The sequence below is a fragment of the Lycorma delicatula genome, chromosome 3 (genome assembly GCF_047948215.1).
Source record: "Lycorma delicatula isolate Av1 chromosome 3, ASM4794821v1, whole genome shotgun sequence".
Classification (NCBI taxonomy): Eukaryota; Metazoa; Arthropoda; class Insecta; order Hemiptera; family Fulgoridae; genus Lycorma; species Lycorma delicatula.
The window spans coordinates 18,195,031-18,209,123 of record NC_134457.1 but is presented as its reverse complement, the minus strand read 5'-3'; the positions used below and the strand labels follow the sequence as shown (position 1 = coordinate 18,209,123).

The window sequence follows — 14,093 nt, the reverse complement described above, 5'->3', positions numbered from 1 at the left end:
CAGTGGAGAGTGCAGGCATCTTCTTTCTTTCCTTTTGATTAATATCTTTGGACTGGTTCAAAAAATTTTTATGTGAGGCATTGACGTTAAATTTTGGACCAAATTAAAAAATGGAGTTGGGCTAGTTTTTGCCATTTTATAGCAATCATAGAAAATTGAACGCTAGGCAATGAAGATACAAAATAATGAAAATATTTATTAGTTATTTAAAATTCCAGTTTTTAAATCACCGGAATTAAGGTTGGGAGATATTCAACATTCTTTGTAAGCAGTTTTGTCTCTCATAACTTGAAAAACCGTTGATCAAAGTAGATCAAATTTGGACTACATATATAATGTTACTAATATACTAAAATAATAACTAAACATTTTCAGCCAAAGGAACACAGTATTGCCTTATTTTAAAAATTTCAGTCAAATATTTTGGTAACTGATATTAGAAAATAAAATTTTCTTCAGACTCATCAATAAATTAAATTATTTCTTCATTCTGACCAATGAATGCATTTATTTGGTGTTCGATTTCAAATTGTAAATAGTATTATATTCTAGCAAAAATAATGGTAGAAATTTCACAGAAAATACAGTGATTTCATAATTTGCAATTTATCATATATGATTTTGGCATGCAAAACTATCTAAAAATAAGCACATATTAAGAATTTTTTAATATAAGAAAAAAATTAACATTTAAGTATTAATCAAAATAAGTTATTTTATCATGTTTGCATATGTAAGCAATAAAAAAATCGACAAGAATTATTCCCAGAATGAAACCATATATAAGATTTTAAGTTTGTAGATATTCATTCCATACTCCAGCTGCTGGTATGTGAATGGAGGAAATGCACAAACTGCCTGTAATTTCTCTTTCAATGGAAATGATATACTAATTATAACTAGGTTAGCTGAAAAGATAAAAATTAAGATTGTAAATTTTAACCTGCCAGAAAAATCGCATTTGAACAAACTTTGAATTAGATTAGCTTTACCCAATCAATCTTGAGTTTTTTTTCTATAATTGTAAATCAGTGCCACACAAACAATTTGGATAATTTATATAAACTTATTTTTTATAATAAATAACTTGCCCACAAGATTATGTACAATAATTAATTTAAATTGATGATAATCTAAGTAGTATTTAAAATTTAGCTTCTGGTCATAAAATGTAAGGTTTGATGAATTCTTTTACTGTGTATTCCTATTAAACTGCTGTCTTAACATACTGCATAAGTCTTGAAAAGGTGGGCAGTTACATAATTTGGGAAAACTACTTTTTCTTGGATCAAACATATTATGATAACAAGAGTTACCATAATGTTATTTTTTTACAGTGTATTTGTGAAAAAACAAACAATAATGAATTATCAGACCACTTACTATTATTTTTGTACAGAATCCTTACAAAACTTTTTAAGTTGCCATAACTGTGTAACATAACACTGTTTATGTGGTGGTGCTATTGTTATATTTTTACAATTAATAATGCCATGGAGGGAAATGTCCAATAGTAATCATTTAACTGTAGAATTTCGCTTTAAGTTGACTTAATTCAAAAGATATTTCATGTAGCACAGACACTTGAAATTCATATACTGCTATATCCTAATGTATTGTATTGGATAAATTCAAGGGTCCCAGTTTGCAACATAAGCACTTCAGTGTCACATTGGGCTATTTTTTACAACCACTGGGTAAGATACTAATAGAATGAGTCCTTCAGACAGGTCTGCATGCAGAATCATCCCCATCAAATAATACTAAGTAAATCAAAGAGGTCTTCAGGTTCTTAACATGATCGTAACAAAACAACTTAAATATAAGCCATAACTAGTTATAAGTTTAGGCGAGAGATAGTTTTTCGTAATGAAAACCCTTGTCCATTCCCAGAATTGTATAGTGTGTGTTAGATTCAATTTAATTATATTAACATGTAAGCCAGGTCTTCCTATTGAATTCGAAATTCAAAGTAATGCATCTAATTATAGTGGTGTTGTAATGTAAAAAGATCTTATTAGTGTAATTCCATGCATAACGTTGATATTTTTGTTCATCCTTAAAAAAAAATATTTTTTTCCTAAAGGCAACATTTTACAGTTTTATAAACAAATTGGTTACATTGTTTTAAATTTATTTTTATATGAAACGTAACATGCAATATAGATTTCAATAAAACCTTTCTTGTTTGGATGATTGATTCAGTACATAAACCTAGGCTTGTACAAAGGAATATGTTATAGGATTAGTGAAAAGTGTGAGAAACACAAGATTGCTACCACTCTGCCATATAGGTTAATTCTGTAAAAGTTGAAAAATATTTTTTTTAAAAATAAGCTTTATTAATGTTATTCAGAACTATTACTCTGTGGTGTGATTACATGTGTAGTGGTTAACAAGATCTTTTTTTATTAGTGTACTTTAATTTCTAAAAAGGCTGTTTTTTCACCTTGACCTTTTTCATCTACCTAATTTTCCTTGTTAAAATATGTTTATAGTATTCCTGGGGTTAAAATAGTATAATAGTAAACAATAAATATTAGAATAATTGAATTTCATCCTAGGTTGTGAAATGCTACAGAAAAAATATTAAATTGTTACCTTCAATTGAAATATAGTACAGTACGTATATATGTTATCAAAACGTATAATATATTAGCAACAACATATTCTTCAATAATAGATCAAAATTATTTTTAACTGTTTCCGGCTCAAAGATTTGGTTACCAAAATGTTCACATCCTTAGTAAAGTAACAGATGATAATTTAAAAATTTCCAAATAAATAAATGTGACATTTTTAAAAGCAGCTACAAAGGTAAAAAGAAATGATGTGGACAAAAGCATACAGACAATTCAAAAACTTTATTCTAATTTCGATTTCACATACTCATAAACACAAGGAAATATTCTTACAATTCTTAACACATTTTTTAAAATACAATTTTGTGTACAAAACAGATCATTTAAGTTAAAAAAAATGATTTCCCACTTTAAAGCAGATAAATTCAGAAACATGAGCCCACATAGTAAAAGTATATATATACATATATATTATATATATGCTATTTAAATAAACATTCATGTTCTGTACATAATGTTCACCTAATATTTAAACTGAAAATTAATTTTAAGGATCTGTTTTATAAGCAATACCACTTTGAAGCAAATGATGGAATATCATGAATTAGAACCAAAAGAAAAATTACCACTGGCATATAATAACAATAATATTCTCGATTCCCAAAATAATATATATAGACCAATATTTAAAAGAGTAACAAAATTGCACATTAATGCCACAATGAGAAGACAAAGCAAATAAATGTTATGAAAACTTATTACATGTAGATATTTTTAACTGTACTTTAAAATCAAATATCATAAAATATATAAAATAAAAAAATTAAGTAATAGTTTACATAATAATAAAATTATTATAACCTAAGTAAAAAAAGAAAAACTCTTATTTCAGAATATAGTACAATATATTTTTCTTATAATAAATAAGGAAAATAGAATTACTAACACTATTATATTATTATAGATAACATAAAAACAGTATTATATATAAAGGTTAAATAAAGTTGTCCATAGGCAGCTAGTTTATTTCTAAACCACTGACAAATAACATTTGTCTTAATTAAATTTGAAGTTCATGAATAAATCATTGTTAACACACATGCTATAATACTATGGAAACAAATAATAATATTATAATTTAATAATAATTATTTATAAATAAATATAACATATATATATATATATATATATATATATATATATATATGCATAATAACTAAGGTTGTGGAGGAATTACAATAAACAATTTATATATGTATATCTACAAAACTGTGAATATATCCCAAGGTGGACTGGTGAACATAATGTCAATTAATATATCCATACTATACCACCAAATTGAAAATTTAAGTCCGTTCCCAAAATATATATTTATTTATCGAATTATATAAATACACATAGAACATAAAAAGAGAAAAGAAAAAATGTAAAAAGCTTACATTATTATTTTATAAACACTATTAATATTCTTATTTGTATTATACAAATTATTTTTTTACAAATCCTAATTTACACGTTATCAGTATATAACATTCTTACTTGCAGTGAATAAGTAACCTAAATTTTAGTACCATAGAATAAAAGAAAAATCATTTATTAATTTTACATTAGACAAATATATTTAAAAAAAAAAAAAATACTAATTAAAATACATTTGTAGTTTATTATACATATAATTACTGTTAACTAGAATACAATATTATTACTGGCTAATCTCAGCTTTTTTACACTTAATATGCTTCTTCATTAATGATTACATTATTACCATAAAATAAGACCATACTATGCAATAATTAGTTTAGTAATCTTGTCTCTAATTAAACAGTATAATTAGTTACCAGTAAATAATTAATATTCAAATTTTTTAAAGTGGAATGTTGATTATCCAAGATTAATAATTTATTTAATTTAAAAAATATCAATCCAATATAACAGAAATGTTTAGCATTTCTACACTGAACGTCAAATGATCTCTCTGTAGGTCTCAATCCATCTTATGACACTAAGAATTAATATTAATTTGGATTTCAGTCTATTTTAAAATTTATAATTTTGATAAAAAACACCACCACTTTTTTTTTAGTACAGACATTTCTTTACAAGCCATGGTAAGGATACAAGAGAGTTTTGATTTTGAATATATGATTAAAATTTAGGTTCAATGTAATAAGGGTGGGTTCATTTCTGGCTGGTACTGGAAGCATAACACAATAATAACCAACATCTTTTGTATATATCACTGGGAAAGTACATCTGCATTAAAATGGGATTGAGTACATTAGAATCCTTGATGCACGTTATATGCAACTGACTTATAATATTCATTTAAACCATGGGTAATTGATACAGTTTTAAAACTAAGTGGTTTAATTTACCAACTGTTAATTAAAATTATATCACTAAGAAGATTCATCTGCATGAAAATGAGATCGAGTACATTAGAATCATTAATGCATGTTAGATGCAACTGGCTTACAACATTCATATAAACCATGGATAATTGAAAACTAATAAATTTAATATACAAAATTCTATAACTTTTTATTTATAAAAAAATTAGCAAGAATTGAATTAATAAGGAATAAATAGGAGAAAAAGATAACAATATAACTTATTACAAAGGAACAATAAATACCCTGGTCAGATTGATGAGAAAAAACCTGTTTAAACATCTACTATAAGGTTTCACGACTATCAGTAACCACTATTCAGAGAGTAGCATTGCCAGTTTACAGTATATAATAAAGCAGCAACAAATAAATAAATAGGTGATTGTTAATAATGTTTACAAACTGTTCATACTCAGCAGGTTTCCTTACTGCTCCAGAGCAAAAGATGCCTATCTCCTTCCATAAACAGGTTATCTCACTTTCAAAATCTGTGAAAGGCACTTTTTAACATTTTTGACAATTTAAAACGATTGATGTTGAAAATATTTTACGCACAATTGTATAATAAAAATACATTTAAAAAAAGCCTAATTCATTTTAATTAATTTAATATACTTACTTGGATAATCAATATTTCATGTAATGTTCTATAGTTTTGATAATGGCAATGTGAAAAAAATAAAGGAAAAATCAGAAGTTTTTGTATCAAAGTATAATTACTTATACAATGTCCTGAAATACAAAAGGTAAATTCAAAAACATATTTAAAACAAGGAAACTTCATATTATATACCACATTTCTACTTTTTATAATTTTTTTATTTTAAGCAGTGTTAATTAATTGGAAACTCTTTTTAAAAACAAAATACTACTTGAACAAACCACATCTTATCTCTTTGCAATATTCATTTAAACAAAACAAAATCTAAATTAATTAGTTTACTTCATTTAAATTTGTATAGCATTTAATAAACAGGAAAAAATGTAATAATGTGTAAAAAAATCATACTCTATCTGTGTTTTATAAAATGTTCATTAAAAGATTCTGTAATTATTAAATTAGACGTGATTCTTAAGTTACATTTTGTTGTGTAAAACAATCTTCAGTAGTAGGTGGCTAACAGATCTTTATATTTTATGTAAGCAGAATTCATTTTTTTTTGGAAGCTGTGTTTGCTAATCTGTTTTTTACACATTATTACATTTTTTTCACGGTTATTAAATGCTATAAAAATTTAAATGAAGTAAGCTAGTATGTTGAAGTAGTTCTAGCTTGTTATATTTGCCGAGTTATAAAATGCTTACTAACAGATAAGCAGTGAGCATAAATTTCCTTCATTTAGCAATTAAAAAGTCATAAAAAAATCAAATATCTAATTATTACACTACAAAATAAATGAACATTTATTTTACTATTGTAAAATGATTTTTTACTGGTTAACAGATAATGATAAGATCCAAATGTAGATGGAAAAAAAACTTAACAGAAAAAAATGCTATATAAAAGTGAAAACAGAAAGAGACATAAGGCTTTTGATATGCGATTACAACAGAATGTTGAAAATTAGATGGATTCATTAAATGAAAAAAAAAATCCTGCTAACAGAGAATTTAATGTGATATAATTATATAAAAAGAAAAATTTACATCAGCAGGCCTACTTTGAATATATCCAGTAGTTTAGGTTAGTATTAGTACAAAGTGTAGAAGGTAAAAACTATAAGGAAAGATAAAAATTGTAATATATAAAGAAGCTAAATTGAAAAGGTAGGATATAGGAATATTCTACTATTAAAAGATTGGTATAGAGCAGAAACGTTTAGGTAGTTACAACTAAACCAAAAACTAATGACAAAATATCTTTAATTTACACGAAACCATTTCTGCTAAGTTGTAGTATCTTTACAACAAATACAATATTTCTATATAAAACAGAAATGTAATACAATATGACATGGAAGAATAAAAAGGTAAATTAAATCTTTAACATTTTTATTTCATTTATATTTAACAATATTAACAAATAGTTAACCAACATCATAGAAGAGCAAATAATTAACTACTTACACTTAAAATACATTTATAGTATTAAATTCATTAAATATAAATCGCTTAACACATGGAATAGTATGACATATGACCCATCCAGTTGAGATAAATAATATCACAATTTATTTAAAATAAGCTGAACCTTGATGAAATAAAAATAGAACTTAAGAATTTTTTATTTGATATAGTAATATTAATTGGTTTTTTAAAATTATTTTTTTCTAATCAAGATTAATCTAATCCCTACAATCAGGATTTCAGAAGAATGCAGTATGTTATTTAAAAATTTATAAACTTTCAATAAATCTTTACATCATAAAAACAATTTGATAATTCATTTTTTAAAATTATTAAACATTTACTTAACATAAATAAAAGCTTATTACTCTGAAAAAAATGATTTTATCAAAACAAAGCATAACTGATAAAAACTGACTGATAAATTTAACAGATTAGGAAAAGGAAAGATAAAAATTGTAATATATAAAGAAGCTAAATTGAAAAGGTAGGATATAGGAATATTCTACTATTAAAAGATTGGTATAGAGCAGAAACGTTTAGGTAGTTACAACTAAACCAAAAACTAATGACAAAATATCTTTAATTTACACGAAACCATTTCTGCTAAGTTGTAGTATCTTTACAACAAATACAATATTTCTATATAAAACAGAAATGTAATACAATATGACATGGAAGAATAAAAAGGTAAATTAAATCTTTAACATTTTTATTTCATTTATATTTAACAATATTAACAAATAGTTAACCAACATCATAGAAGAGCAAATAATTAACTACTTACACTTAAAATACATTTATAGTATTAAATTCATTAAATATAAATCGCTTAACACATGGAATAGTATGACATATGACCCATCCAGTTGAGATAAATAATATCACAATTTATTTAAAATAAGCTGAACCTTGATGAAATAAAAATAGAACTTAAGAATTTTTTATTTGATATAGTAATATTAATTGGTTTTTTAAAATTATTTTTTTCTAATCAAGATTAATCTAATCCCTACAATCAGGATTTCAGAAGAATGCAGTATGTTATTTAAAAATTTATAAACTTTCAATAAATCTTTACATCATAAAAACAATTTGATAATTCATTTTTTAAAATTATTAAACATTTACTTAACATAAATAAAAGCTTATTACTCTGAAAAAAATGATTTTATCAAAACAAAGCATAACTGATAAAAACTGACTGATAAATTTAACAGATTAGAAATAAATACCTTAGTCTACAAAAAAATTAATGATACAATAACTAATTGATTATATAGCTTTTTAAAAATCTTTATAAATAAAAATATAATTATTTGCTAGATTTTGTTTTTAAAAGAAAATAAGGAAAAATCAAGCTTTCTTGTATTGGCCAATAACACAAATTTTTATTTGGTTGAATTTATTTAACATAATTAATGAACCATTAGCATAACTTCATAATACATAGGCTATGGGATAACATAAAACTCTATAATAATCTAAGCAACAGCCACAGTTAATTAAAATAATTCTCTCCCCTATAATCTTTAGCAGTAAAAGAACTAATCTCTGACAATTTTCTTCTGTTTTTGGCAGAACTGTAAAAAACAAAATCATCTACAGATTTCATTTAATAATTAATGATCAGCAACTGATTTAATAAAATCAGACTAGTAAAATTCAACATAAACTGATGAATAGTTCAATTTCAAGAATTATTACTTTTTTGTATATAAAATTTACACAACAGAGTATTTACAAACAGATAAAATGATTTCACCAAATAAGACTTACAGAAATGCTTATGGGATACAGAGGCCAAGTAAAAATTATGTTGAGTCCTTTCAAGTATAATTAACTACATTTCCCCTAAGTAACAACTTCACTACTGTCAATATGAACTAATGTAAACCTAGACCTGCTACATCTGCAGAAGAATCATACTATAAATAACGAACATGAATTTTTAAACCAATAACTGCTTAATGAAATTAAAAATACTTGATTTTTAAGATGAAAACTGGTTGGTAACTTTTAAACAGGGTATCATAACTGTTAATTAGTCAATTATTATCAGCAATAATATTTTTCATATAATCATACATCTAAATAAAATGAAAAAAAACTTCATGCAGAATTTCTGAAAAAATTGGAAATTAATACTTACTAATAGATGTTAAAAAATACTTTATAAATAAGTACAACAGACTCTAATAAAAATATACTCACTTATTTCAAACAGAGAATAAATTGATATTTTATTCAAACATTTTTCATATTTATGCATTTCAAATAAATTGAATAATTTTCAGTTCAATAATTTGAAATTCAAATTCTTTTTTATTTATTTTACCATACCCACAATGCCTATTATGTTCAATATATATATGACAGGATTCTGCAAAATAAGCAGCTTACTATGAATCAACAAGAAGGCAAGGTGGACAAATTTTTATTAATTTGAAATGAGAGTTAATGAAGAATTAGTAGTAGTTTCTTTTTAATTGAAATAATCTATACACAAGAAAGATTGCAACATAAAGGTAATTCATAAAGTGAGGCAAATTGAGTACTTTACATGAAGTAAGAGGAAATACAGTATCTCTAGAACAGGCAGAGGCCTGTTCTAAAGAGATACTGTAATAAAAAGGTTTTGTTACGATTAAAATGAATGAGTATAAATAAATAACTAGATGCAAAGAAATGCATTTATCCTTTATAAAAAAAGAAGTTAAAAATTTATCAAAAACTGTGAAGAAGCATCTCTTTTTTACTTTACTCAAGTAAAGTTAAAAAATATTAACTTGAAATATAGGTATATCTTGCTTTATCTAAAATCTATTTTAATGGAGTTTTCAAATACTATCACTATTATTTCAAAGAAATTCTATTAACTGAATTTCACAAAATCCAAGCTACACCTGGTCCCATTCATCTCAAATTAAAAAGACTATATTGAACCTTTTATAAATTTAAATGAATACTCCAAATTTGTTAAATTTTTTTTTGGATGATTATAAGTTAAGTATTTCTTTGCTCTTCTGAATAACATTAACATAAATTAGTTAAAACATAGCTAAATACTAAGGATACACATATTCATGTAACATCTGTAGAGGTTTAATAAAGAAACACAATGGATTGAATTTTTAAAATACATGAACATACTTAAATGTATGTTATATCTGAAGATATGGTATAACTGATGGCACTAAAAATCAGATCGGTTTTAAAACATCACTGATTACATAGTTTTTAATTTAGCAAATAAGCATGAGTAAAATAAAATAGGTATTTTATATTAAATTGCAGAAATTATCAGCACTTCAATAAAACATTTGCTACAACAAAGTAACAAACATTATCTGACCTGCTCAATAAGTCAGATATATTAAAAAAAAGAGAAAAACATAGTATATAATGTAATTATTTTATTAAATTTACACGCGCGCACACACACACATATATATATGTAATGTAGCAGCAAAAAAATTAATTAAGGGACACTATATTAGATATTCTTTCTTGACAACTTCCGTAACACCAACCACTGCACATTTATTTGATATAAAGATCTAGCTGGTATAAAAAAAATTCAACAAACTAGAATATCACATTCAATATAATTAAAAAAAATTACATTTGATAAGATAGAAGTGTTAACATTTTAAATCTTTATAAGTTAAATCAGTACTTAAAAGTATGTTTACTTTTGATACCAAAGTTAGATACAGAAGCAACCTATTTAGCTCAATAGTGCTTCAGCACAGGTGTATTAAACTGTAATTGAGCAAATTGTTTAGTTTCTTAAATATTACACAACTTTTTAAATAAATTTCATTACTTTCTTATTCTGTTAAATATTGCTCAAGCCATAGTATGCTTTATTTAAAAAAAGATTAAAACACTTGATCCTAGCTAATTTATCAGACATTTTAGCTAATATAATGAAATTCAGAAACTATACACTGTGATCATCAGAATTATAGCTTGACTATAAAAACATAAGAATAAAACCTCAATAAAATTTTTACTTCATCACAAAGTATAATTTCAATTATTTCTAAATGAAATAGTTTAGCTCAAATACTTTTTACATTACTCCTGGAGGAAATACTTTAACTAAATATATAGAGGGTAATTAAATCAGATTTTAACTTTTAGCAAACCAAAACTTAAACATAGCTTATTTAAAATTACAGCATCATTTACAATAAACTACAATACCTTGAAAATATACACAGTTAAGGCATATTCAGTGACCTTCCATATTGTTTCAATGAAATTATGCTGTATGTTTTAAAATACATTCATTTAGTTTCAAAAAATTGGTTAACAAAAAAATAAAATTTCAAAATGTTAGTGACATTTTCTATCATTTACAAACTAAAGGATATTTTATAAATAAGTTACATAAATGCTTCAGTAAAAGAAGAGATGTTAAATACTAAATACACTATACAACAGAAAAGTAGGAATCTTTCATTTTAATTTAAAAATAAATTTTTATACAAATATGATTTCATCTAATGTTTTCCAACTTCTTACATCACAATTTTTAAAGAGTATTTCATAATAAAACATTATCTACACTTACCCATATACCCAAAATGTTGTTAAAGTGATTAAAGAAAGACCAGAGTAAGTTATTGTTATCAATACAACAAAACAAGTTATTTCCTTTTTTAGTACATATTGCTATCAATTCACTATTGAATAATTTTAACTTGTGTCTAGTAGATTCATTATTGGCTGTGCAGATAAAGTGGAGGTTTACAATTAAATAAATATGAAGGGATAGTAATTTTAAAAAATAAACAAAATAAACAGCAAGTAGAACTTAATCACGTTAACTAAGGTACTACTAGAAGAAAACACAGGCCAGCACTTTTATGCAACCAAAGATGCAGATAGAGGCAGAAAATGATGGTATATATATATACACATGAAACATCTGTTCAAGGCATTGCCAATATATATTCACTTAAATGCAGTGTAAGAAATACAATTAACAGTTTCAGCCATTCACAATTATACCTTTAGCCAAAGATGTGTTAACTTCTTTTATCTACAATATGTACCAATTATCATTAACTGTATCATCTAACTTTAAAAATTCTCACTTAATAATAGCAGAATAGGCCTAAAAGGCTAGTTCTTTAGCATCAACATCGTTTTTAAGACACAGGGCTGGATCCCAATGAAGCAAGTACGTTAATCATCCAAACTTAATCAATTGTCCATAGCATATCTCCGAGTCCATTCTTTAGCATTCCGTATAGCTTCTACTTCATTCACTTTCCAAAGTTCAGCAACATCATTAGCTAACGGATCATCAGGATTTGGAGCACTTAAAAGTGCCTGAATTGATAACAACACTGTTCTTATCTGTAGCGCTGGGCTCCATTTATCTTTAAGTATATCCAAACATATTCGTCCAAGTCTGTCAATATTTGGATGATAGATTTTAGTGATAAACCTAACTTTTGGAGCAGACATTGGATAATCTTCAGGAAGGAAAAGTTCTAATTTAAATAAGCCACCTTCGAACGGGGAATCTTCTGGGCCTGTTACAATAACGTGGAAATATCTTGCATTAGAATCATCTGGCACAGCACTAATACCAGGCACTGGTTCTTGCAACAACCTTTGAGTTTCCTTGATAATCCTCCTCGGTAAGGCTGCCATAACTAGCCTATCACAGTCCGAACTTTAACCGACAAAAATTTCAAAATAACAAACAGTGACTGAAACGATAATTCTAACTATTTTAAAACACGTTAAAAGTTTCACGCGAGTCAAACAACAGACAATTTTAGTAATCCATGCATAAAACTATAACACAAAGTAGACTCTTCGGTTTGTCGTTGTCTGACACCAATGCTTCCATAATTCGATACGTGATAACATGACAAATCTGAATTCCGGGATTTAATAAAAATTTAACTTTGTAATTATAACTAAAGTTGATTTTTTTAAATGTATTTTGTAATTTAATGATTTAAAGCTCTGTAAATCTTTTTATCTTAAAAATATGTTCATAATTCATATAGCTTTTTTATATACAATGATGGTGAATAAAGTATATACATATAATTTCCAGCTACCGAGTTTTTGAATTTTTATTTATGTTTGAAATTAGAGACTTATTGTTATTTTTAATATTTTTTAGGTTTGTTAAACAGCTTTCTTTGAAATAATTAGAAATTCACCAGTTACACAAAAAAAATATATATTTGTAGACTTATGCAAAATGCTTAAAATATATTTCTGTAAACGTACAATTAATGGTTAGGGAATTTTTTTGTGTTTAAAAAACACCAAGTCATCAAGGAACATAAACGTATTTATCTAATGGAGTTGATTTGAAAGGCTGTGTATTGTGTACATAGCGCATTGTCTTTTGCGCATTTTTGATCTGCCGGTCCAAAATGTCGGATGTAGAGGACGATTTTATGTGTGAGGAAGAGGAAGATTATGGCTTGGTAATGGATTTGCAAGTTTCATTGCTTTAGTGTTACGAAATTTTGTAGATACAATGAATTTTTGTCTCTACATAATTGTATATAAATATGCCACTGAAAAATAAGGTTCAGATGACTCACTTTTGTCAGGCAAGGCTAGGTTGTACGTTACTAATTTCAGTTTCCTCGTTGTAATATAGTGTTACGTACGTTTGTACTCTCCTGAGGCCTTTCTTTGTACACCTTAATTTCACAGAGATGAAAATTCATTTCCAGTGATTTATTCGAGCGCTTATTTCCACATTCGTGTACGCCAGTAGAGTGGGTGAATCTTTGCAGTTGATGTTTTGGTTAAACTGTTATCGGTTGTGTTTAAATATTGGGTGGTGAATTATTTTTGTTTAGCAGGTAGAAAAGAAAAAATTATACCGGTTTTACGACATTTCATTTATTTTTACTCAATTTTTTTTTTAACCTGATTTTTATGATTGGGGTGTTTTTGGTGAATATTGTGAAAATATTAAATATTAAATATTGGTAAAATTAAATGTAAATTATATAAAAAAATTGTGTATAGATATTCCTATGTTTCGTTAGATAATATT

The 14,093-nt window shown here is 25.5% G+C and overlaps 2 protein-coding genes across 2 annotated transcripts in view; one reads left to right on the top strand and one right to left on the bottom strand.

Annotated features, from left to right (window-relative positions):
- Positions 1 to 2,845: 2,845 nt before the first annotated feature.
- On the bottom strand, positions 2,846 to 12,914 carry LOC142321421 (ubiquitin-conjugating enzyme E2 N). Its single transcript, XM_075359490.1, has one exon. The coding sequence runs from the start codon at positions 12,710 to 12,712 to the stop codon at positions 12,257 to 12,259; it is 456 nt and encodes a 151-aa protein (XP_075215605.1). The 5' UTR covers positions 12,713 to 12,914; the 3' UTR covers positions 2,846 to 12,256.
- Positions 12,915 to 13,371: 457 nt separating this feature from the next.
- alien (COP9 signalosome complex subunit 2 alien) overlaps positions 13,372 to 14,093 on the top strand; it is a 49,673-nt gene continuing 48,951 nt past the window's right edge. Inside the window, exon 1 of the mRNA XM_075359489.1 lies at positions 13,372 to 13,509. Coding sequence (XP_075215604.1) covers positions 13,456 to 13,509 — 54 coding nt within the window. The 5' untranslated portion in view covers positions 13,372 to 13,455. The remainder of the gene's footprint in view (positions 13,510 to 14,093) is intronic.

Excerpts from the sequence above, each read along its gene's own strand:
- LOC142321421 (XM_075359490.1), bottom strand. The coding sequence starts at position 12,712 with ATGGCAGCCTTACCGAGGAGGATTATCAAGGAAACTCAAAGGTTGTTG.